Source organism: Taudactylus pleione, unplaced genomic scaffold (genome assembly GCF_031769625.1).
Source record: "Taudactylus pleione unplaced genomic scaffold, aTauple2 ptg000155l, whole genome shotgun sequence".
In the NCBI taxonomy this organism is placed as follows: domain Eukaryota; kingdom Metazoa; phylum Chordata; class Amphibia; order Anura; family Myobatrachidae; genus Taudactylus; species Taudactylus pleione.
The window spans coordinates 2,039,826-2,064,447 of NW_028284557.1; the positions used below are offsets into that span (position 1 = coordinate 2,039,826).

General features: G+C 42.5%; 2 protein-coding genes across 4 annotated transcripts in view; one reads left to right on the plus strand and one right to left on the minus strand.

Annotated features, from left to right (window-relative positions):
* Nucleotides 1-893: 893 nt before the first annotated feature.
* LOC148521719 (G protein-coupled receptor 39-like) lies at nucleotides 894-4,664 on the minus strand. Its single transcript, XM_088474699.1, has 2 exons — nucleotides 3,896-4,664; nucleotides 894-1,222 (listed from the first exon to the last, which is right to left on the minus strand). The coding sequence occupies exons 1-2, from the start codon at nucleotides 4,662-4,664 to the stop codon at nucleotides 894-896; spliced, it is 1,098 nt and encodes a 365-aa protein (XP_088330825.1).
* Nucleotides 4,665-11,898: 7,234 nt separating this feature from the next.
* MRPL45 (mitochondrial ribosomal protein L45) overlaps nucleotides 11,899-24,622 on the plus strand; it is a 30,631-nt gene continuing 17,907 nt past the window's right edge. Inside the window, exons 1-4 of one of the 3 annotated variants that reach the window (XM_088474701.1) lie at nucleotides 11,899-11,980; nucleotides 20,339-20,537; nucleotides 22,412-22,529; nucleotides 22,853-22,951. In XM_088474701.1, the coding sequence (XP_088330827.1) occupies nucleotides 20,414-20,537; nucleotides 22,412-22,529; nucleotides 22,853-22,951 (341 nt within the window). In that variant the 5' untranslated portion in view covers nucleotides 11,899-11,980; nucleotides 20,339-20,413. Of the gene's footprint in view, nucleotides 11,986-12,713; nucleotides 12,820-20,338; nucleotides 20,538-22,411; nucleotides 22,530-22,852; nucleotides 22,952-24,622 lie in introns of those variants that run through there. The other 2 variants (XM_088474703.1, XM_088474700.1) reach the window with 2 other exon arrangements.

A 24,622-nucleotide genomic window follows, 5' to 3' on the forward strand; every position in this document is an offset into this window, starting at 1 on the left:
AGCATATTCCGTTGCGCTTTACAATTGGAACATTAACAGAACAAAACTGGGTAATAACAAACAGATATATAGGTAGGAAGCCCCTGCTCGCAAGCTTACAATCTATAGGGATGAGATTCAATAGTTGTCTACCATTAATGGCACAGAGCCACACAATGTTTTTTTTTCCTCCATGTGCCAGGACCCATGAAGCCACACCCCCACTTCCTAATTGGCCCGCTGCCTGGCAAGAATTAAAGCCGAGATGACCATCGGTGGATGAATCCATCGATGGTTCCTAGCCAATGGTTTCATAAAATCGATGTCAACCACCAATGGTACCATCGATGGTATCAAAGAACGCATGTAACTTTGCATCAGTAACAAAACATGTTGCACTGCATGGGGTACAAATACCTTTGTTCTTTTGCATGCAGACTAAATACTGTCTGTTTTTGCTTGTAGCCCACATATGCTGAACAGCTTTATTTTTCACTGCAATTTACAATTCAGTTTAGGCACACCCCTTTCAAATCTAAGGGGTCTATTTACTAAGCAGTGTTAGGAGACAGAGTGAAAAGTGATAAGAAAGTGATAAGGTGCCAGCCAATCAACTGCCAACTGTCATCTCACAGGCAGTGTTTGAAATATGACAGTTGGGAGCTGATTGGCTGGCACCTTATCACTTTCTTATCACTTTTCACTCTGTCTCCTAACACTGCTTAGTAAATAGACCCCTAAATCTCTCTGCACATATTACATCTGCCTTACCTGCAGGACAGCATGGTTTTACCAAGGTGCAAAGTTACTTGCTCTTTTTTTACTTTGCTGCCAACTAAAAAACAGCCCCTTAATGGCTATTGTAATGAAAGACACAGGACATGCTGTCACTGTATGGACAAAATTATATTCTATCAGATATCACTAATTTCCTGTCCTAATTCAGATAGTCTGACCCCCTGATCTCTAGGCTGTGCTTCCCAGGATCCAGAGTCTGGTTTAGGCCCTCGTGTGCAGGGTATGATGCTGTGCAGAAAAGCTCTGCGAAAGTTGCGGGATGTCAGGTTGTAAAGCAGAGGGGTTAAACAAGCACTGAGATAATAGAAGCAATTGGTGATAGGTTGCAAGATGATATATGATCGGTAATAGGTCTCTGTCCATTGGTCTTTACTCCTTAGTACAATCATAAGCCTTCGTGCCTGGAATGGCAGCCAACAAACAGCTAGCACACCCACGATGCAGCCTGGAAAGATAGATTTTATTATAACATATATAACCATAAAGGTACCTATGATACAATGGTTAGCTGAACTGCTGACATTACAGAACTCTCACAGGGGTTTAAGGGGCACATGAATGAAGCTCTGGAAAGTGATACATTGGAGAGTGATAAAGTACCAACCAATCAGCTCCTAACTGTCATTTTTCAAACACAGCCTGTAACATGACATTAGGATCTGAGTGGCTGGTACTTTATCGCTCTCCAATGTATCACTTTCCAGAACTTAATCAGCTCCTACCTATTATTTTATAGACTGTACTTGATAAATGCTACTTCAAAGCAGATTGGTTGCCATGGGCAACTTCTCCACCGGTCCACATATCCACTCTTTTCACTGCTTGATACATAAACCACACAGTTACTGTATTTAAGGATTAATATTATATACCCACAAATAATAAGTATCCCCCAAATGTATCTACGGGGGTTTCATTCGCAAAAGCAGACCCATAGAAACCTATGATGGCTGGTTTCTTACCAAATTTACCAAGCTCCGAAATGCAAAGCAATTGCAATGCAGACCACACTTGCATATTAGCGCAGCAGCTGCTGGGAAGTGAATGCTAATGCGATCACTTTACTTTTAAACATCACAGGGACGGGCTTGTTTCGTAGCCCTGTAACTGTGTATGAATATTAGTACATCCTGGCGGAACTAAATTTCTTATTGCCGCGAATAGAAGTGATAAGAAATTATAATTATCGGGTCTAGGTCCTGATTAGTAAATATGCCACATAGTTAGATAACTAGAAAGACACACAATTTGCATGATATCACAGAGGGTTTAAAAAACCCATGTCAAAAGTTTTTGTCCTGGGGACGGTAAGCAGTCGGGAAGCCTGCAGACCTAATCCCGACTGCTTAATCCCGGTGAGGGTTAAATGACAGGCGTCTAAATCTAGATGCCTGTCATTTTACCAACGCCGGGAGACTGGCGCCCGGCATCCCGATCGAAGGGACGTCAAGCGCAGATAGCCACGTTTAGGATTTAGGGTTAGGTACACCCCCGGGAGGTTAGGTTTAGGCTAGGGGAAGGGGGGTTAGGGTTAGGCACCCCCGAGGGGGATTTAGGGTTAGGCACCCCCCCGGGGGACTTGGGTTTAGGCGGCGGGGAAGGGGGGGTTAGGTTTAGGCACTTAGAGGGGGGATTAGGGTTAGGCACTGTGGGAAGCTTAGGGTTAGGAACCCCTAAGGGAGGGTTAGGGGAGGGAACTAGATTAGTCAATACTTACCTTAGGGACGATCGGGATTTTCACCCATATCGGGCAGCCGCTGTCAGGATTCCAACCGCCGGACTTGCGTCCAGCAATAAATCATACCGATTCCCTGGGGACTAACTACTCAATATGACATATGTGTATTTAGTCACATATATCCTATTTACTGATCAAATTATTCATGAACAGTGAAGGGAGGAACAGCCTTAGGTAAACTCCATGCCCCCTCTCTCATTGGCTTATGTATGGTAAAGAATACAAGTAGGGACATTTATGATAACAAGTGCACATGAAAATTGAGGTGTTACCCACAGTAACTAATCACATTCTGACAGTCATTATAACTGAGCTTAGAAAATAAAAGCAAGTAACTGATTAGTTGCTGCGGTCAATTCCATATTTTCTTTATTGTCCTTCAAAGCTATGAATTTGCTGTAACATATTACACAACATGGTAAAAAGCCTATAATGTATATTTCTTCAATAGTAATATGTAATTAACTTTTTCTAGGTTTTGCTTTGATGATTGGCAGTACCATGTCATCAATTAAATTGCAGACGATGGAGATATTAATAGACACACTCAGATATTAGGGAAGCAGGATATACTCAAAGTATTGGACCACTATTCAAGTAAGGCATGTGTGGTAATTAAGCAACTAATAGCCAAGCTGGTATTGGAGTGTAAAATGTTTGCCAGGCATCCTTTTCTATAATCATTGCAAGTAGTATTCCAAGAAAAGTCCCCAGAGACTTAATAAGGGGTTCTTTTGGAAAGCAACATAAAAAGGAATTCGAGAACTAAAAGAAAAGACCATGCTTATGTTTAATGAGTAACAGTGTCTTTTGAAGCTGACATTGGGCATGGGTGGAGATCATTTGCAAAAGTCAATGGAGCATATTTATCAAACAATTTCTGCAGGATATCCCCCCCCTAAGAAACACAATTTTCAGTGGTTACTTGCAAATACTGGGGCTCCCCATGGCTTTATGTATGGAGGACCTCATTTTCAATCGCAACAGCAGCCTCCATAGGTTTCAAAAGGGGCTACTAATATACAGAATTTAATAAGCTTTTGGATCTTTGCCCCGTAGCTAACGCCATCTTCAGATGGCATCAGCCACTTAGCTTATGGGCTACACATTGCAAAAGTTACATGGAGAGGGATCCATAGGATCACTCTCCAGCAATGGCAGCTCGCACATACCCAGTATGCTGACCACGTATGCATACTAGCATCCAGGTCCAAAAAATATTGGTGGTTTCATAATATTATTTTCTTTTGTCTGAAACCAGCAGTTATGCTGTCCAATAGACAATTATGTGTATTTATTTAAAGATTAGATTATAAGAGGACAAAACATTCAGAGAGTTATATGCCTCCTCCATAAGGAGTAACTGTGCTCAGAACTCACCCAGCAGCTTGGCATTTTGCCTGCGCACTGCTGTATGTCCACTGCTGAATCGTCCCAGTAGTTGTCTAGATCCATCAGGTCCTGTGATTTCCAAACTGTGACTTCTATTGCCCCGAAGAGCACCCCTCATCTTCCAGTAGGTTATGCCGACCACCAGCAACACACCAAGATATGTTAGGAAGGATGCCCAGACACTGGCAGTAAAAAGCCCTGTCCAAGGGCTAAGTGGTGTGCACACCCATAGCTTCTCCTCAACAGCACTAACATTGATGTTTTCCAAACCTATAGAAAAAAGCATGGGAAGGCCACCCAGGAAGGAAAACAACCACAGCAAGCAAAGTCGTAAGCGCACCCTGGATGACTGGCGCAGGTGGAGGCTCAAAGGTTGACATGTTGCACGGTGTCTCTCACAGCTCAAAAATAGCACATTAAAGATAGCAGCATAGCAAAGCACTTCCCACAGGTAATAGAAGCCACAACACCCAACTGCTCCCAGGGGCCAGGGAAAAGGACTCCAGATGCTGCCATACAACTCAGTAGGAATGCCCACTACCAGCTGCAAAATATCACAGGATGCCAGGCTACACATGTGGTGACTGAGTGAAGCCTGCACACTGCGTCCATCACGAATACCTCTCAGTACTCTTATAACTAGAGCGTTTCCCACTATCCCAGCCAAAAGCAGCAGTATATAAGCCAGCGACACTAAAGACTTGGCACAAACACTCAGCTTAACTGGTGTCTCGGGGGCCGCAGTCACTGGGGGCATTTGGATACCAAGGTGTAGACTGGCAGTGCCCACGATAAATGCCAAAAAACATAGAGCTTCAGTTGGCACCTTCACTATACTCTTTAGACCTTAAGTGAGTATTTTCTATATATGTTCAAGCCAATGGTCAATGTGTACTCTAAACTCCATAAACCATCAGGTAATCCCTGTCCAGCCAGTCCCTAAATCACTTTTCCCATAAAAAATAGAGAGGTGATGTGGGCTTGTATTCAAACCTCAGCCAGATGCATACTTCTTTGAAGAGGACATCAGTATCTTTTCTGCCAATTTGCTCTTGTGAAAATTGTCACTCTGACCTCTCAGCCAGTCATATCTTCTTATAATGAATTTGAATGCAAGTTTTACTGAAGTGTACGTAATGGCTTGTTTCTTGGATGTTTTCCCAGCCAGTCTTTTCTATTCCTTGCTCTATGAAGCAGCCCGTCCTGTTAGCTGCTGCTCTTCAGTCAATCTCCCTCTTCCTATTGCTGTTTCAGTTTTCTGATCTCTGTTTTTCTTTAAAAAAAAATTAAAATTCCAATCTGACACACTGCATCCCTCCCTTTTTCTTACTGCAGAGAGTGAACGACAGGATGTGTGTGTTAGGAGTATATCAGAGCTGTGAGATGCTCGATAGGTCATAGATCTCTAGGCAAAGGTCTTTATATGACCTGCAGTGCTCTCAATGGTGCTCCTGTCTTTAGAGAAATGAGATGAAAACTTTTAACTGAGGTTAAAAGTAGTTGACATGCTCTGCAGCCTCCTACAGCAGTGTCACCCTCTGCTAGAGCAATGGAACAAACCCTAACAGAACAGAAGGGGAACCCTAGGGTGGTTGATGCTCAGTACGGAAGCGCAGCAGGAAAAACAAATATACTTAATAAATCATAAATTATGTCACTCATTCAGTGTTCTATTGCGCACAAGGTCATTGCCTTAGTTTAACTAATGGTATTACCGGCCCTTGAGATACCCTGCTATAAAAAATCATATACAGTATATCATAGCCTGAAAACCTAAACTGTAACACGCTAATTACCAACTTGATGCACATGCATAAACGATAAAAATGCTTCTTTCATCTCCAGTAGTTATCAATTCACATTGCTGCCTGTTTAAACAAATATGCAGAAACAGGATAGGGAACTTTAGAAGAATTTTTCCCTGGGCCAATTAGCATTAATTTGGGCTTATATAGTTACAGTTAAACCCCTGAATAGTTGTATAAGTCTTTCATTGTTTGTTATGCTGCCAGAAATATTCAGCTTTGACTTAATAGGGTGATTGCCCTGGAGGAGATGTATCTTCACAAATATTATATCATGTTGAGAAAATGCAATATCATGAACCCTATATAGTCTGCAATATATACTCCAATTAGTCCTTTGGCTGTTTATTTCTTCCACTTATCACAGTATATATTTAATAAAATGTATTATTATATGTTATGCTTAGTACATTCAAATTGCAAACTTGTGATCCATAGAAATAAAGTAAAAATAATAATAATAATGTGGCTAGGAACATGCTCCACCTGGGCAAAATGGTGGGCGCAGAACTGAAATTGTTAACCCTCAGTCCTATGACGCCATTATGGTTAAATTATAGGTGCCATGTAATTTAAAATAAACATATATTTATATATGTTTGTACACAAATTTTGATCTTAGAGCGACTGGCTAGTTAGTTAATAAATACTACCTTTTGATGATAAGTTAAACAAAGTAAAACTTACAATATATACAATGTAAAAAAGTGCTATGCAGTAAAGTGCAGGTGCTGAAATCACAATAAAAATGCAATATTGTGTAGTGCGCTATTAGGTATGTATAAATGTTAAATCACTCACATAGGGTGAATTTGAAATCACTTATTTAATTAAAAAAGGGTTATGAAATGTGCAAAATCAGCAGAAATATGTGCAAAGCAATAAATAATTTAACACATAAAAAATTTCATATTTCAGTATAGAATTAAAACACCAATATCATATTAAAATCAAAATAAATAAAACACCATCAAAAGAAAACATAGGTAGAGCAGCTTATCTGAGTAGAGAATAATAGTCCATGTGACAGGCAAAAACAAGCTCCAGAAGCTTGTTTTTGCCTGCCACATGGACTATTATAATTTTTTCTTTGTTTAACTTATCATCAAAAGGTAGTATTTATGTCGGGATGATGTTTAAAATTTGAAGACATGTTAGGGTTATTTAAAATACTGAATATTTCTGTACCATATTACGGTGTTAATATACCCTTATTTGATACGATGATGTATATGTTTTTTACTGAAATATGCAATTATTATTGTTACTGTTTGTATTGAGTGTTGGTTTTGTGAAAACTTCAATAAAAAAAAAATACTCAATTAAAAAAAAAAAAAAAAGGTAGTATTTATTATTAACTAACTAGCCAGTCGCTCTAAGATCAAAATTCATGTACAAACATTCACATTGTTAGTAATATATCATTACTGATTATTTTTTGATAAGAGCTGACGCCCGCACTCTGGGCTTAGGGGCAGTGGAGTTATATACTATATAAAGATTTTGGGGTATACACTTACCATGTTTCCCCGATAATAAGACACTATCTTATTCTTTTTTTTTGTCAAAAAAACCCCATAGGGCTTATTTTCGGGGTAGGGCTTATTTTAATTAAAAATGTTTTTTTAATCTCCCCCTCCCTGTTGAATGCAGTCTGAATGCCCGCCATTTCCCCACTTATCTTTACCTTCCTCTACGGTCCACAGCTCTTGATCCGCGGCTCCTCCGACGCCGAGCTCGCGCTCTGACTCAAAACAAGCTTTATTGAAAGCTTGGAGTCTGACTACTGTATCTCACTGTAAGCTGGTGGAGGAGCGGCCCGAGCCGGGCAGCCTCCTCCAGCTCTATCATTTAGTAAGGGACCGGGTCGGCGGGCGGTAGCAGCGGCGGCCGGGCCTCCTTTCCCCCCTGGCGGCATCCATTTCATGCGGGGAGCGGAGCTGGGGGCATTTTAGTGTAGGACCGGACAAAATGGGGATTTAGGTAGGGCTTATTTTCGGGGTAGGGCTTATTTTGGACCGGGTTTCAAAAGTAGGGGTAGGGCTTATGTTCGGGGTAGGTCTTATTATCGGGGAAACACGGTAGGTATACAGTTCATTGGCGCTTATTCCACTTATTTTTCTTTTCTAATATATTTATATATGTTTATATGAGTCATATTATGAGGACTGAGACATGGGCAAACACAGGATTTTCGAAATGTTTGATTTTGGAAAAACGTACACTTTCTGGTGTAGTGACACTTTTTTGCTACTGTAAATAACAAGTATACTTGTATCTGTAAATTTATCTAATAAAAAGATAGATACAGATGTGTCCTCATACATCTAGCCTCAATACGCCACGAAGCGTGACTTGCCTGACGTTAGTGAGCAGCCGGGTCCCGTAAGACTGTGCTAGTAGCTGGCGTCTTTTTTAGCCGAAAATGCATCTAAGTTGCAATGTGATGCGACTACAATGCACCAGCCAACTTTGCTGATTAATTTGATATGTGACACTTGTATATCTGTGTGCATATGAACCACAACGGAGCTTGGAATGAAAAAAGCTGTGGCTGCTACATTGTAGCACTTCGTATTCAGATATAGAGACTCAGTCACACTCAGATGTACAGCCATGGCCAAAAGTTTTGAGAATGACACAAGTATTGGTTTTCACAAAGTTTGCTGCTTCAGTGATATACTGAAGTAAAATTACAAGCATCTTGTAAGTGTCAAAGGCTGTTATTGACTGTTACTTTAAGTTTATGCAAAGAGTCAATATTTGCAGTGTTGACCCTTCTTTTTCAAGACCTTTGCAATTTGCCCTGGCATGCTGTCAATCAATTTCTGGGCCACATACTGACTGATGGCCGCCCATTCTTGCCTAATCAATGCTTGGAGTTTGTCAGAATTTGTGGATTTTTGTTTGTCCACCCGCCACTTGAGGATTAACCACAAGTTCTCAATGGAATTAAGGTCTGGGGAGTTTCCTGGCCATGGACCCAAAATGTTGATGTTTTGTTCCCCAAGCCACTTAGTTATCACTTTTGCCTTATGTCAAGGTGCTCCATCATACTGGAAAAGGCATTGTTCGTCACCAAATTGCTCTTGGATGGTTGGGAGAAGTTGCTCTTGGAGGATGTTTTGGTACCATTCTTTATTTATAGGCAAAATTGTGAGTGAGCCCACTTCCTGTGATGTCCCGGTTTTGTTGCGGGCCCGGGGTGGTGATAGGAGTAGACACAGAAGCAGATTTAAAACAAAACATGGAACTTTTAATAACTGGTTTGGCAGACATGAACAATGGGAGAAAATAAGTCCAGGGATGGCACTAAAGTGCAAATGGGAACTGAGGTGAATGCAATGAGTAAAAGTCCAGGTAGTGGCAGATAGGAACAGTCCAGTATCCGGGTCTTGTGAGGATGGTGAAAAAAGACTTGTCCAGCAGTGTGAGGTTCTGTTTAATAGGGAAATGTCCAGTTAATGACAGGCAGGGGAAATCAGGTGTAGTGGTTGAAAAGAAAAATGCAGGCTGAGGGAAAATCTTCCAGCAGAGTGTCAGTGGATGCAAGGTGCAGGGTGAACAGCAGACTCAGGTTCTCAGGCAAGGGGAAGGTAATGGAGGATACAGGGTAGTACACCGGGGTATGAGAAGACAAGCAGGCAGGCAGGTAGCGTTACGCAGGAACAGATGGTGAGCACAGGGAACTCTCTCTCAGCTATGCTGAGAAACACGTTGCACTGGCAATGAAGAGAGGCTCTGGACCCCATAAATACCAAGTGCCGTACCGTGACTGGCCAGAGAGAGCACGTGACACACCAGGATAGGACGGCTGAATCAAATGGCCGGAGGCAAGATGGCGGCGCCCATGCCGAACGGAAGCACCACCAGGCCTCACCAGCCCAGAGTGACAACATGCCCACACAGAACCACGCACAGCCAATGCCCCTCACCAAACACACTAGCGCCACCGCCAGATGCCCCCTGCCACAGTGACCTCACAGGTATTACCCGTTGACCACTATGCCGAGAAACCCTGGATGTGACACTTCCTTGGCTGAGAAGCAACCCCAAACAAGAATGGTCTCTGGATGCTTTACTGTTGGCATGACACAGGACTGATGGTAGCACTCACCTTTCCTTCTCCAGACAAGCATTTTTCTAGATGCCCCAAACAATCTGAGAGAGGATTCATCAGAGAAAATAACTTTTCCCCAGTCTTCAGCAGTCCAATCCCTGTACCTTTTGCAGAATATCAGTCTGTCCCTGATGTTTGTCCTTGAGAGAAGTGGCTTCTTTGCTGCCCTTCTTGACACCAGGCCATCCTCCAAAAGTCTTCACCTCACTGTATGTGAAGATGCACTCACACCTGCCTGCTGCCATTCCCCGATCCCACAGCTGAATCAACTTTAGGAGACGGTCCTGTCGCTTGCTGGATGTTCTTGAGCGCCCTGAAGCCTTTTTCACAACTATTAAACCTCTCTCCTTGAATTTCTTGATGATCCGATAAATGGTTGATTTAGATGCAATTTTGCTAGCAGCAATATCCTTGCCTGTGAAACCCTTTTTGTGCAAAGCAATGATGACTGCACGTGTTTCCTCGCAGGTAACCATGGTTAACAGAGGAAGAACAATGATTTCAAACTCCACCCTCCTTTTAAAGCTTCCAGCCTGTTATTCTAACTCAATCACCATGACAGAGTGATCCCCAGCCTTGTCCTCATCAAGACCTGTGTTAACTTGTGTCAAGGCAAAGAGGGACTTTGCAATTAATTGCAATTCATCTGGTCACTTCATGATATTCTGGAGTATATGCAAATTGCCATCATAAAAACTGAAACAGCAGACTTTGTGAAAACCAATACTTGTGTCATTCTCAAAACTTTTGGCCATGGCTGTACAAGTGTTGCATATAAAATTAATTAGCACAGTCTGCTGGCGCGTCCTCATCACATAGCATTGTGACTTAGATGCATTTTTGGAGAAAAATTAGCCCAGCACGAGTCATGCGGCATCTGGCGCACCAGGAGGGGCTTTTTAGTGCGGCTGCAGTAAAGATGTATATGGGCACATCTGTATGGAAATGGTATGAAATACCGCTGGCCGCATCGATTCCCGGCAGCGGCAGCCCGACAGCTGAACAGATCCCGGCAGTGGCAGCCAGACAGCGCCGGAAATCCCGAACGTCCTGAGGTAAGTAAAAACTAACCTAACCGCCCTAACCCTAACCCTCCTTAGGGGTGCCTAACCCTAACCTCCCCCCCAAGTGCCTAACCCTAATCCCCCCTCTAAGTGCCTAACCCTAACCCCCCCCTTCCCCGCTGCCTAAACCTAAGTCCCCCGGGGGGTGCCTAACCCTAAGTCCCCCCCGGGGGTGCCTAACCCTCCCTCCCACTAGTCTAACCCTAACCCTCCCGGGGGGTGCCTAACCCTAAGTCCCCCCCCAGGTGCCCTAAACCTAACCCCCCCCTGCGGCTGTCCGCTTGCGGCGCCCGGCATCCCTACGATTGGGATGCCGGGCGCCTGTCTACCGGCATCGGAAAAATGACAGGCGTCTAAATATAGACGCCTGTCATTTAACCCACGCTGGGATAAAGCAGTCGGGAAGCCGGCTGTCGGGATCACGTCAGCCGGTTTCCCGATTGCATCCCCATCTGTATTAACAGTGTTTTTTAAATAATTTTGTGTGTTATACAAAATTTTTTGGAAATAATAATCATAAACACTACAAAATATGGGAACTAAACTTAACTCATAATCAGTAACAATTTATTCACTACTAAAATGTCAACAGTTTGCTAAGAATTTATCCACAGCAGGATTTTACCGTGTACCAGTTCTCTTCTGGTCTGTCCTGTCTCCACTGCTGCAGTAAAAGACGTTTGGCAGAGTCCGCCCCCTGCTTGCGCTGCACATGATGAAGATAGGGCAGGTCATCCTTGATTATTATATAGATGTGAAGTAAGGACAAACCAGTTAGATAACTTTGCCCCATAGTGCTGCACTGATGAGTTTTGAGAAGCTTTACAGAACAAAAGTTGCACTACTAGTGCATGAAACGACACATATTATTTTCAGCAGTGTGTTGATATTAAGACATACTTGCAAACCTCCAGGAGGAGGCAGTCAGATCGGCATAGTAGGGGGGGACGTGATGCTAATTTACAGGCATTGTGCGGCCGCGGTCAAGGGGGAAGAGGAAGCTAGCAGGGGGGGGTATCGTGTGCGAGCCGGCCAGGAGACTTGTTTACTTTTCCGGGAGACTCCCGGCCATCCCGGAAGAGTAGTTAAGTATGACATTATACTTTTCAGCAGGGTGTTGATATTAGGATATGCCAATTTACTAGCATAGCATAAAACTCCAAAATTATGTAGGGTCTTTCCCTAAATTATTAGCCAGACCTAGTCTCATAGTACCTTCTACAAACGCACCTGCCTGAGGCAGGTCATTTATTTGGGCAGAAGTCTATGGGGGCTGCAACTGGTGTCAGGAATGGAGGAACCGCGGCAGATATGGAGATAGCTGCTGCGGTCCCTCCTTGCTACATTCAGGGAATATTTCATATTTGAGGGTATCACCAGAAAACGTGTTTTTTGCAGGGAATATCCGTCAAATATTTAAAAAAAAAAATTCTGTGGTGACTTTACTCAGTGCTGAGCCAACGTCACGTTTACGGAATTTGATGATATTGTAGCTCGCTCTTTTCAAGTTCCTGTTCAGACCATTTTCACATTCTATTATTGTTCTCTAGGTTTTTATTTAAATTCTATACAATATGAATGAATACAGTGTGAAAATTGCATCTCACAGAAAAACATTTCCAGAGACAAAACTGATCAGGGATAAAAACTTGGAAACCTATACTTGTCTCTGGAAATTAGGGCCAATGCGCTACTAGTAATACTATGCATTATAATAACATTCGCATAAGAGTCTACAATACTACAGAGTTCCCCTAAAACGGGACACATACACATAATACATATTAGATGGGAAAGGTATGCTCATCCCGAAGCCCCGCCCAAACCCGGCTCTGACAGCTAGTGACTACTGAACCTCCCGGCATTCTGTGCGCGCTAAACATGGCGGCCTCCTTGAGGATAGCTAGGGCGCTGGGTGAGCCGGTATGTGTAGGATCTGTGAGAAAATAAATGTCATTTTAACTTTCTTAACGAATGAGGGCAATATTAAAGAAAAAGTCTGACAGATAAAATATATAACTAGCGATATTAAGTAGAGATGATGAGCATTTATCCGTAGTTTTGGTGATGTTTCCCTGTACCAGCTAGTACTTAGGGCTAGTTAGTGTTGGGGCTTGTAGTTTCACAGCTAGGTATCTCCGCGACGTAAGTACATATACCGTACGTGTCGACTTTTTGCTGCCCCACTCTGTGTATCATATATGTGCTAAACATATCGTTTATTACATGTACTGTATGTAATGGCATCATGTAATTGTGACTTACCCAGGGCAGATGCATTATAGTATTACTATTATTGTTTATACCCTTATTTTGTTAATTGTTCCCGATTTTCTATGTTTCGTGTACTCTGTAGACTATTATATCCATAGGACATTTTGCTTGCACGCCAAAAGCACTCCTGAATACTTTCTGTAGGCAGCAGAGTGCCATCTACTGCCTTGTGCACAAAACAAATCCTCCATTTTGTAAAAAACAGGATTTGCTATGCAAAACCATCATAAATGAGGAGTGACCAATGATGGTGCCACAGGTTTATTTACATTTATTCCCATGCTCAAACTTCATCTAGATTTTAACTTTTCCATTCATTCTGCTTTTAATTGCCGTTCCTTCATACTTACCAGTTTTTTTCTTAACTCTACTATCCATAGAGCTCTCATTTTTTTTCTTAAGCCCTGTGTCATACAATATGACATACAGTTGTGTTGTCAGTCAGCTGACTTGTTTGGTAATGCAGGAAAACTAGATTTTTATACCTATTCCAACTAAAGATAGAAGAACATTTTATACATCAATAGTCTGAATTCTAGCAAAATTAGCATTGAAAACTGTTTTTTTTTTTTTCTTTAATCCCTACCCTTTAAGAATTCTCACCTTCACTTCATGTAAATTTTTCCCTTACTTACCCTATAATTTCTTACTTAATTATAGTAACACAATCATTTTTTTACCATTTTGCATGCTCCTCACTGGTCCAATAATGTCGGGGCGATTCTATTGTTTTCGATGGCGGCTGGTAGTGCCAGGCACACGATGGAGAAATTCAATTGTTTCGTTAAGGCACAAACAGCCACCGGCACCTGCACTGCTGCTCACCCCCTCCTGTCTAGGCGAGCAGAAATGTACGATAAATCCTTTTTTTTGCCCCATCCTGAACTTCAGACTGGATTAGCCGTTTTACTGGTGCAAATACCCGCGAAGAGCACGATAATTAATGGGGGCCCAAAAAAATTGAATGGCATCATTGAGCACCCATTAATTCCCGCTAACGTAAAACACAATTCAATCGTCTCCTCAGATGTAAAAGTCCACTTTGTTTATTTGCAAACTGTAAAACAGCATGACATTTAGGGGTATATCTACTAAAGTGCGGGTTTTTAGAAGTGGAGATGTTGCTCATAGCAATCAATCGGATTCTAGCTATTATCTTCCACGAAGTGCTAGATAAGTGTTAAGTAGAATCTGATTGGTTGCTATAGGCAACATCTCCACTTCTAAAAACTCACACGTTAGTAAATCTACCCCTTAGAGTTTTGAGTAAGTTGCACTTGTGACCTCTTACAAATGGAGGGTGTACAAGTGTAGCTCAAGTGCCATGGATGTATAAATTATGAACAGAACTGATAATACAGATACATCTGGCCTCCTATCAAATCTATATGTTTCCACCTAAATTGGAACCAGCACCAATGCTCATAGCCTGTGCAGGTTATAGCTAATGTGGGGGGACAACCGGCTTGGGTACCCCTGACAGAGGCTAATACTAGCACTAGGCGATGACTATGCCAGACATAGAGCCTGATTCACTACGGATCGCTATTGCGATCGCAGCTGTTATTACATATGCAGACCTGCTGTGAAAATATGCTAATGTCTGCAATCGCAAAGCCAGCATAGAGACACCCACTACCGCTTTTGCACATCCGTAATACCTTGCAGTCCTGCATATACATCGGAAACATCGGCCCCTCGAACAATTACCACAGGTCTGACCTTACTCAGAAATTTCTAACCTCGTTGCACGCAGTGCGTACTCAAGCTGCGTATGCCGTCACAGAGGCTAATTTATGCATGCCCATGCAATGGTGTTCATAAACAACGCCCCCTCACAAAGCTAACATCCCTTGATCTGCTATGGCTTTGTATCTGTGTAGGTGATCGCAATGCCAACTCACGCATGCACACTGCGGTGCATACCCATGTGCATTACGCACCATCGGTCAATCTGCATACGCTGTTGCAGTTGTGATCGCTGCTGAATCAGGCCCATAGTGCGAACAAGCTATAGCCTGTCAGCATGTGGCTGAATTACCTTGGGGAATGAGCCAGCAAAAGACACAAAAAGTCCCCCAGAGATAGCAATCCCCACGCTAATAACACTAGTGCAGGTTGGAGTAATAAGTGTAAAATTAGTTTTGTATGTAAAACTACAAGAACTTTATGAACCTGTGGTTCCACATAGTAATAGTAAATTGTTATTCAATAAATGCACCACAATTATGTACATATTTATAGTAAATAAATACTAATTTCCTAGTCGTCTTCTTTATTGCTCTTTTAATTCAACAGGGATCTTGTCTTTTTTCCCTCAAGTAATTCATAAGCAATCTATGGGTTAAAAATGTGAAAATGATGCAGGGCAACAAGTAACCTGCTCCCCTGAATCTCTGGGCTGTTCGTATAATCAGTTTACGCTGAACACGTATCTTGAATGAAACTGCATTCTTGCACAGTATTATAACCAACACATATCTCAAGATATGTGGGACTAATAATACATACAGTTTTATGTGTGCGCTTGAGAAGCAGAAAAACTAAATGAGGCCCCTGGTGTTCATTGATAGGCCTTATTACAATACATAACTGTCTCACTCACACTACCTCAGTGTTGCACTGTTTATGCACAGTGGCCTGAGAAAAGCAGGCAGTGGAATTTAAGAGAGATTTTGTTTTCATTTTTTATTCATTGAAACAACGATAAATAGTAGTCGTGTATGTATAAAGTTATTGTCATAGGTGTCTGTAGAGAGGAACAAAAATATACTAAGCAACAAGTGAATGTATGCAGATAGAACATTAATCATATTTGCCAGCATATAAGTGAAGTAAATAATTTAATTATTTCAATCTAATGGAAAAAAAAACAGTTTTCTTAACGTAAATCGCTCTGGTTTACTGTAAGAAAACACTTAGGGACTCATGTAGCGTTGAATGCAAACGCAGTTTGTTCTTACTGCTCCTATGTCAATATGGACTCATGTTGTGCCTCGCGGATACTGAAGGGGGGTGTTTAAATGTGATCAGAGTGCTTGTGTTCCGTGGTTGACCACAAGTAGACTGATATATGCCTGTTAGCGGCAGATCATTGGCGGGAGCTTGGTGCAAACTACGCACTGATCATCGTGATAATGACGACGATGATCGGCAGCCACTTCTGATTAGCTGAAAATGTTTCAATCTCTCCCACTGATACTAGTAGTAGTGTGGCTACTGTCATCTATTACATTGATTTTTGCAATTGGCCCACAGCAATAAAACAGATTACCATCTGATCTTTTAAACGGGAGGAAAAGGATATTTGTATTTATTTGAACTGAGTACTTTAATTTTGTAATTGTGAATATTTAAATTTATTTTACTTGGTAAATCCAACTTTATCTAGAACACTGTCAAGACATAAAACGCACTATTGTGTGCAAGAATTGTACACAGTAACTGTAAAATATACTGCTACCACTGTCTAGTCACATCTGCTGACATGACCCAGGCACATATTTTACTGTTCTCTCTGAGTAAACCAATGCATGATCTATGCTTGCAGTATGGCCAGTTACAGTGCATCCGGAAAGTATTCACAGTGCGTCACTTTTTCCACATTTTTTTTATGTTACAGCCTTATTTCAAAATGGAATAAATTCATTTTTGTCCTCAAAATTCTACACACAATACCCCATAATGACAACGTGTAAAAAGTTTTTTTGAGATTTTTGCAAATTTAATAAAAAAAAAAAAAAATACTAAGAAATCACATGTACATAAGTATTCACAGCCTTTGCCATGAAGCTCAAAATTGAGCTCAGGTGCATCCTGGTTCCACTGATCATCCTAGATGTTCCTACAGCTTAATTGGAGTCCACCTGTGATAAATTCAGTTGATTGGACATGATTTTGAAAGGTATACACCTGTCTATATAAAGTCCCACACTTGACAGTGCATGTCAGAGCACAAACCAAGCATGAAGTCCAAGGAATTGTCTGTAGACCTCCGAGACAGGATTGTCTCGAGGCACAAATCTGGGGAAGGGTACAGAAAAATATCTGCTGCTTTGAAGGTCCCAAATGAGCACAGTGGCCTCCATCATCCGTAAATGAAAGAAGTTCGGAACCACTAGGACTCTTCCTAGAGTTGGCTGTCCGTCTAAACTGAGCGATCGGGGGAGAAGAGACCTAGTCAGGGAGGTGACCAAGAACCTGATGGTCACTCTGTCAGAGCTACAGTATTCTTCTGTGGAGAGAGGAGAACCTTCCAGAAGGACAACAATCTCTGCAGCAATCCACCAATCAGGCCTGTATGGTAGAGTGACCAGACGCAAGCCACTCCTTAGTAAAAAGCACATGGCAGCCCGCCTGGAGTTTGCCAAAATGCACCTGAAGGACTCTCAGACCATGAGAGACAAAGATTGAACTCTTTGGCGTGAATGCCAGGCGTTCTGTTTGGAGGAAACCAGGCACCACTCATCACCAGGCCAATACCATCCCTACAGTGAAGCATGGCGGTGGCAGCATCATGCTGTGGGGATGTTTTTCAGCGGCAGGAACTGGGAGACTAGTCAGGATAGAGGGAAAGATGAATGCAGCAATGTACAGAGACATCCTGGATGAAAACCTGCTCCAGAGCGCTCTTGACCTCAGACTGGGGCGACTTTTCATCTTTCAACAGGACAACGACCCTAAGCACAGAGCTTCAGGACATCTCTGTGAATGTCCTTGAGTGGCCCAGCCAGAGCCCAGACTTGAATCCGATTGAACAGCTCTGGAGAGATCTGAAAATGGCTGTGCATCGACGCTTCTCAAAAAACCTAATGGGGCTTGAGAGGTGCTGCAAAGAGGAATGGGCGAAACTGCCAAAAGATAGGTGTGCCAAGCTTGTGGCATCATATTCAAAAAGACTTGAGGCTGTAATTGCTGTCAAAAGTTCATCAACAAAGTATTGAGCAAAGGCTTTGAATACTTATGTACATGTGATTTCTTAGGTTTCTTTTTTTTTTTTCATTAAATTTGCAAAAATCTCAAAAAAACTTTTTACACATTGTCATTATGGGGTATTGTGTAAAGAATTTTGAGGAGAAAAATGAATTTATTCCATTTTGGAATAAGGCTGTAACATAACAAAATGTGGAAAAAGTGACACGCTGTGAATACTTTCCGGATGCACTGTATGTATACAAGCTAAGCAAAATGCACCAACATTATCTAAGTGGGGCTGTCTCTGTAGCACTTCCCATTCATGTAGCACTGTGTGGCATAAAGCCATGTTTGCCCAAACTTAAATTTCCTCCCTTACCTTACTCATTTTAATTCATCCATGTCATAATCTCTTCACATGTCTCCAGAGCCGTAACTAGACTTTTTGTTGCCCCCCCCTCCCCATTTTTTAATGGGACATAAGATAGTGCACCTGGAAGAGGCCCATGGCCTCGTGGGGAAGGGCCAGTGAAGAGATAGGGGAGTCCAGGATATGCTGGGGATAAAAGAAGAAGATGCTACAAGTGAGAATGATAATAAACAGGAAAATTGACAGGCCCATACAGCGCCCCCTGCCCTGCGGTGCCCTGTGCCATGGCAGTGGTCGCACTACTCTAGCTACGGCCCTGCACGTCTCACCTATATCTATGTCTTAATTTTAAGTGGGCACAAGAGTTGTATAAAGTGCCATAACCTCATGCACACATACTCTGCTATGTAGCTCATGAGTGGGCAGAATACTGCCTGTGGGCTGTATACAGTCCACCATGCCAGTGGGTCTGACCCATTGCCTAGCCTGACAAGGGGACCCGCCAGCTCTGTTCGCACTCTGCTGGTAGATATCTTGGGGGTGGCAGTCTCCCTCTCTATGCTCCACACTGACATCTCCTGCGCTCCTGATTCACCATCATGGCTAATCAGTGAACCTTGTAGTATCGGAGCATGGGCTTCTCATTGGTTACAGCATATCTGAAGCGAGCTGGGGGCCGGGGAATAAACTACAAGAGTAGGACTGCCTCAGAGCAGCACCGTGGGTCCTATTATCAAGACTGAGGAGTTCACCGTGTGCCTGAAGTTCCATTTTCTGCTGTATCATAATGAGAGCTTGGATCTGGGAAGTAAGGAGAACTGCAAACTACCACGCTTTGTTTGACTGAGATCTGCAGAGAATCTTTCTCTTTTTGTTCTCATTAGGTCCCAGAAACACTGATACTCCCTAACATAGCTATTGGCATCTGTCAGACAGTGACACCATAGACATGTATAATGAGGTCCATTTAAGATGATAAGCCATTCGTAATCAGTGCCAGGTTAAAGAGGCAGGGCAATGCACACCATTACAATTTCATTGATGGGTATTGTAAATACAACATTCTCTGTGTGGCCCTCAACCGTTTACTAAAACTTAAGTGACCCCCACCCCACCCCAGCTGAAATAATTGCCCACCCCTGATGTACCTGATTATTGCTCTTTATTGCTTGTTATTGTTTATTGTCTAGTTGCTATAAATATACTACTTAATATAGCAATCTACTGATTGTGTGAAAGAGGATCACCTGAAGCATTGGAAGTAGACTTGTTATAGGATGAACCAAATGCAACCTACCCATTCACTAGCAGCAGTTGAAATCACATGAACCCAAAGGCTCTTAGTTAGTGATGTCATGAAATATAGGATTGATTAGCTGCATTGTCATGATTTTTCGCTCAGATCACAGAATTGCCGTCTCCGCCCTTTGTAGGGGACATGTGCAGTTTAGAATAAGCGCAGGAATTGCTACACAGGCATTTGTCTTCTATTTAATGATAGAGGACCCTTTGAATTCAGACATTATCCAGCCTATGTATCCAGTATGAACCAGTGAAATCACTGATGTGTGTATTGCCTCTGTATTGTAACCGGTTCAAAGTAGTAAATTCATAGGCTTCATTCTCAACCCTTATTAGAATTGCGTTGTAAGGACTCTCTGCATCATATGTCTTGGGACAGTGGTTGAAGTGACCCATAGCAAACTGTAAATCACTGATCATAGTTTGAAGAAAAAAAGTCTGTAATCCATAATGGTTTTAGCTTAGACCACTTAGTGCCTTAACTATTATAGGTCACGGACACTGTTTTTCTTACAACTATTAAAATTGGTGACCAATGCAGTACTTATATTGGTTGAACTTATACAATATATTTATTTTTAGGGACTGGCTGTAATTCTCAATCCAAGCCGGCTGGTGACTCCTATCGTGGTTCTGCCTGTAAGGACGAAAAAGAGAATGTTTATTCCACCTTCTGTGGGACGCAAACATACATTTGATGAAATGACGAAGAAGGCTAAGGCTGCAGGAGTGGTAGTACCACAAGAAATCCAGGAGCGACCAATTAATGTCTCCTCCACTGGTAGGGAAGTACTGTACTTAGCGCTGTGCATGTTTTACATAGAAACTGTATCCTCCCAAGAAGCTTTTATTGATCTGTAAGCAGGAGAATTTCAGTATTATTTATAAAGGAACACTTATTTTTTGAACGGAAGCCTTATATTGTGAATAAACGCCTGTAAATGTTAATAATTTTTTAAACAACTGCGATATTAATGCTGTAAAACACAAATGTCAGGAAGCGTATACTTAGAACTTCTCTCCAAACCATAAGGTTATACTCTATCTCTTGTCTTACATGACTGGAAAGTGTCCTGTAGCAGTATATGAAAGCAGAATGCATATTGCTTTATAAACCACCTCATACAAGCAACTTGTTTTGTACAAACTAGTAAATCCTGCAATAAAGCTGCACTGTCATCTGGGAAATTATCCCAAGGAGCTAAATGAAGCCATTTTTCCTAGAGCTGACTGCAAGCCGCAATCACACCATTACTGCCATTTAAAGATGGTCAGCCTGAGGACCGCACCGAGGACAGTGTGACTAGTACCACTGCCCAGGATGCAAAACCCTGGAGGGCAGCATGACTCCCCAGCTCCTGGCTCTCTTCTCTCCGGTTGCCCTAGAGAGGGGTGGCATTTTCTGATATAGAGCCGGCAGAGAGAAAATGCTGCCCAGCCTGCAGAGCAAAAATGGATAGTGGGTGGAGATTGGTAAAATATTCCCCTAGGTTGTAGTCCATCTTTAAATAGAACGTTGCTGCTAAATATTGCAATATTTCTTCTGTGACATTTTTAAAAGCCTGAACCCACATATTTTTATATGACCATTCTACTTGTATGTGTCTTCTAATATCCTAAATGTAGACATTTTTAATGAGAATTCCCTCACCTAGGAGTTCTGCAACATATATAGAAGCCACTCAGTATATGGCTTTTTGCCTTTATATGGTCATAGTAACCTTAAATTTTACAGGAGTGGGTGTACGGGAGGCAATCGGGAAGCCGACTGCCTAAATGCCAGCAGCCGGCTTCCCGACTGTCTTATCCCGGCAAGAGTGAAATGCCGGGCATCTAGATGTAGACGCCCGCATTTCCCTGACGCCGGAGGCCCGGCGCCCGGCATCACGATCATAGTGATGCCAGGCGCCGCGAGCGGACAGCCGCGGGGGGGAGGGTTAGGTTTAGGGCTCCCGGGGGGGACTTAGGGTTAGGCACCCCCCCGGGAGGGTTAGGGTTAGGCTAGGGGGAGGGAGGGTTAGGCACCCCCGGGGGGGACTTAGGGTTAGGCAGCCGGGAAGGGGGTGGTTAGGGTTAGGCACTTAGAAGGGGGATTAGGGTTAGGCACTTGGGGGGGGAAGTTAGGGTTAGGCACCCCTAAGGAGGGTTAGGGGGGGTTAGGTTAGTGGATACTTACCTATCCAGGATCGGGATTTCCAGTGCTGTCGGGCTTCCGCTGCGTCGCACTCTGCTTCTGTCGGGCTGCCGCTGACGGGAATCGAACCGCTGGCCATGCGGCCGACGGTATTTCATACCAATTCCAGGTGTACACTATTCCTCATATGTCATGTTTATTCCCACAAAAATAAGCTACACATTACTTACTGATGTATCTGTGAATGCACTGCTGGATCAAACAAGGTAACACCTGTCTTTCACCCCTTCTGCATTACTATGCACTACCTTAGAAATCTTAACATGTCTTACTTAAATTCACTTGCAGAGCTCCTACTGGCCACGACATTCTCAAACATGGTAAAATTAGCTTACACTTTGGCTCAAAATAATTCTCAAACATCAGTATCATTGCTTGTGCTTAGCAAAGATAGTTTTAGAAAATACTTGTTAAGTTCCCGTAGGTGTCCTTTTAACTCATTTTGACCTTTTGTATCTCAGCCGGAATACATGACCAATATGTGCCTCCAGAGGGAGATGCCCGTCTGTCCACACTTTCCAGGGATGGCTTCACGCAGAGAACGGAGCAGCTGAAGCAGACTGCAGCCTCTCAACTGGCGTATGTCTACAAGAAATATCATAAGGCCACTATTTCCTTTGTTCAACCCATTAGTTGCTTCATCCAAGCCCTCCCCAATTCCTAATATTCCTTTTATATATTTGCTTATATTTTGTTCTATGTTTCTCCTCCTAATCTTTCCATGCATTCGTCTTCACCTCCTCCAGATGGTAGCATTAAATTACTGGTAGTCCATGTGGTTATTGTTCGTTTGTACGTGCCGGGTGCTGGATGCACTGTGGGAGTCTGTCTTCTCCATATTTCACTGCTCTGAGTATGTGGCCAGTAATTGTGCTGGTAGTAATATATAGATGTTTTTCCAGGATTCGGAAGATTAAAAATTATGACCAGGATTTCAGCACCAAGACATTTCCAGAGAAAGCTCGGGAAATCTTCATTGCAGCACACAACTGCCTGACACAGTAAGTGGCCTTTTATTGCTCTGGGTTATTACTGGCTTTGAATGTAATGTATGCCCCTGCAGTGGGCTTTCACACTTCAGCTAATCTTTGAGGCACCAGTTCCTGTGTGACTCTTGAGCTGTAGATCTTGCTGATTTTTATAAACCTTTTCTTGAGCTTTAATCTTGCAGTGGTTACTTTAGGCAGGCTCCTGAAATTAAAATACTTTTTTGAAGTTTTTGGAGCTAACAACAGTGTGCTGCATATTTCTGTGTATAAAGCAAATAAAAGCATGGGGATTTTGTTCATCTTCTTGTCAAAATATTTAAGCTTGCAGCCCATTGTTAAGGGACCCTAATTCTCTGTAAGTTCCTACGCTTGCATGTAGCCATGGCCAAAAGTTTTGAGAATGAAACAAATATTGGTTTTCACAAAGTTTGCTGCTTCAGTGTTTTTACACATTTTTGTCAGCTGTTACTATGGTATAATGAAGTAAAATTACAAGCATTTCATAAGTGTCAAAGGCTTTTATTGACAATTACATTAAGTTTATGCAAAGAGTCAATATTTGCAGTGTTGACCCTTCTTTTTCAAGATGTCTGCAATTCACCCTGGCATGCTGTCAATCAACTTCTGGGCCACATACTGACCGATGGCCGCCCATTCTTGCCTAATCAATGCTTGGAGTTTGTCAGAATTTGTGTGTTTTTTGTTTGTTCACCCGCCTCTTGAGGATTCACCACAAGTTCTCAATGGGATTAAGGTCTGGGGAGTTTCCTGGCCATGGACTCAAAATTTCGATGTTTTGATCCCCGAGCACTTAGTTATCACTTTTGCCTTATAGCAAGGTGCTCCATCATGCTGGAAACGGCATTGTTCATCACCAAACTGTTCTTGGATGTTTGGGAGAAGTTGCTCTTGGAGGATGTATTGGTACCATTCTTTATTTATGGCTGTGTTCTTAGGCAAAATTGTGAGTGAGCCCACTCCCTTGGCTGAGAAGCAACCCCACACATGAAGGCTCTCAGTAAGCAGCATGTGGGCAGAGAAGAGCAGGGGTGTAACTGCCGTGGGTACAGGGGGTGCTATTGCTACAGGGCCCGAATTAACCCTGGAACTGTCATCCCCTTTACTACAAAAATTCTCAAACAGGGTGCAGGAACAAGCCCTGAAAATGCAACCTCATTGGTCTACAAATATTGCATGGTGCTTTCGCATTTTAGAGGACCGGCCAGTGCAGGTCTAAGTGTATCAGGCTGCCTATCTCTGAATATACAGTACACTGTCACTGCTAATGCATATTATTAATTTCCTTGTTTTGAAGTTAAAAAAAAAAGCTAAATCATTTGTCATTAAGCATGGACAATGGTGGTAAAAATGGTTAGAAATTTTTTGTTGTGCAATTCCAAAAAAAGTTTTTCTCCATTTATTATTGAGGATATTCTCCAGTAGAGTATATTCTCATAACCTGAGTAGACAATGGTATATTTTTTGGACAACTAGGAATGTATACTAAACCTCTTGTTGAAGTGACTGATTTTTCTACTTCAGGGTCCATAGGGTATCCACAGGATACCTTGGGGTATAGGTTTGACGTCAGTCGCAGGGCACCAAAGAGTTAAGCTTTCAGCCTCCCAGGATGCACTAGGTCCCCCTCCTATACCCCGCCCCCGGGCCAAGGCACCTCAGTTT

Coding starts and splice junctions, on each gene's coding strand:
- LOC148521719 (XM_088474699.1), bottom strand. CDS start 4,664: ATGCCCCCAGTGACTGCGGCCCCCGAGACACCAGTTAAGCTGAGTGTT. Junction 1,223..3,895: donor GCAAAATGCCAAGCTGCTGG/GTGAGTTCTGAG, acceptor CTATCTTTCCAG/GCTGCATCGTGGGTGTGCTA.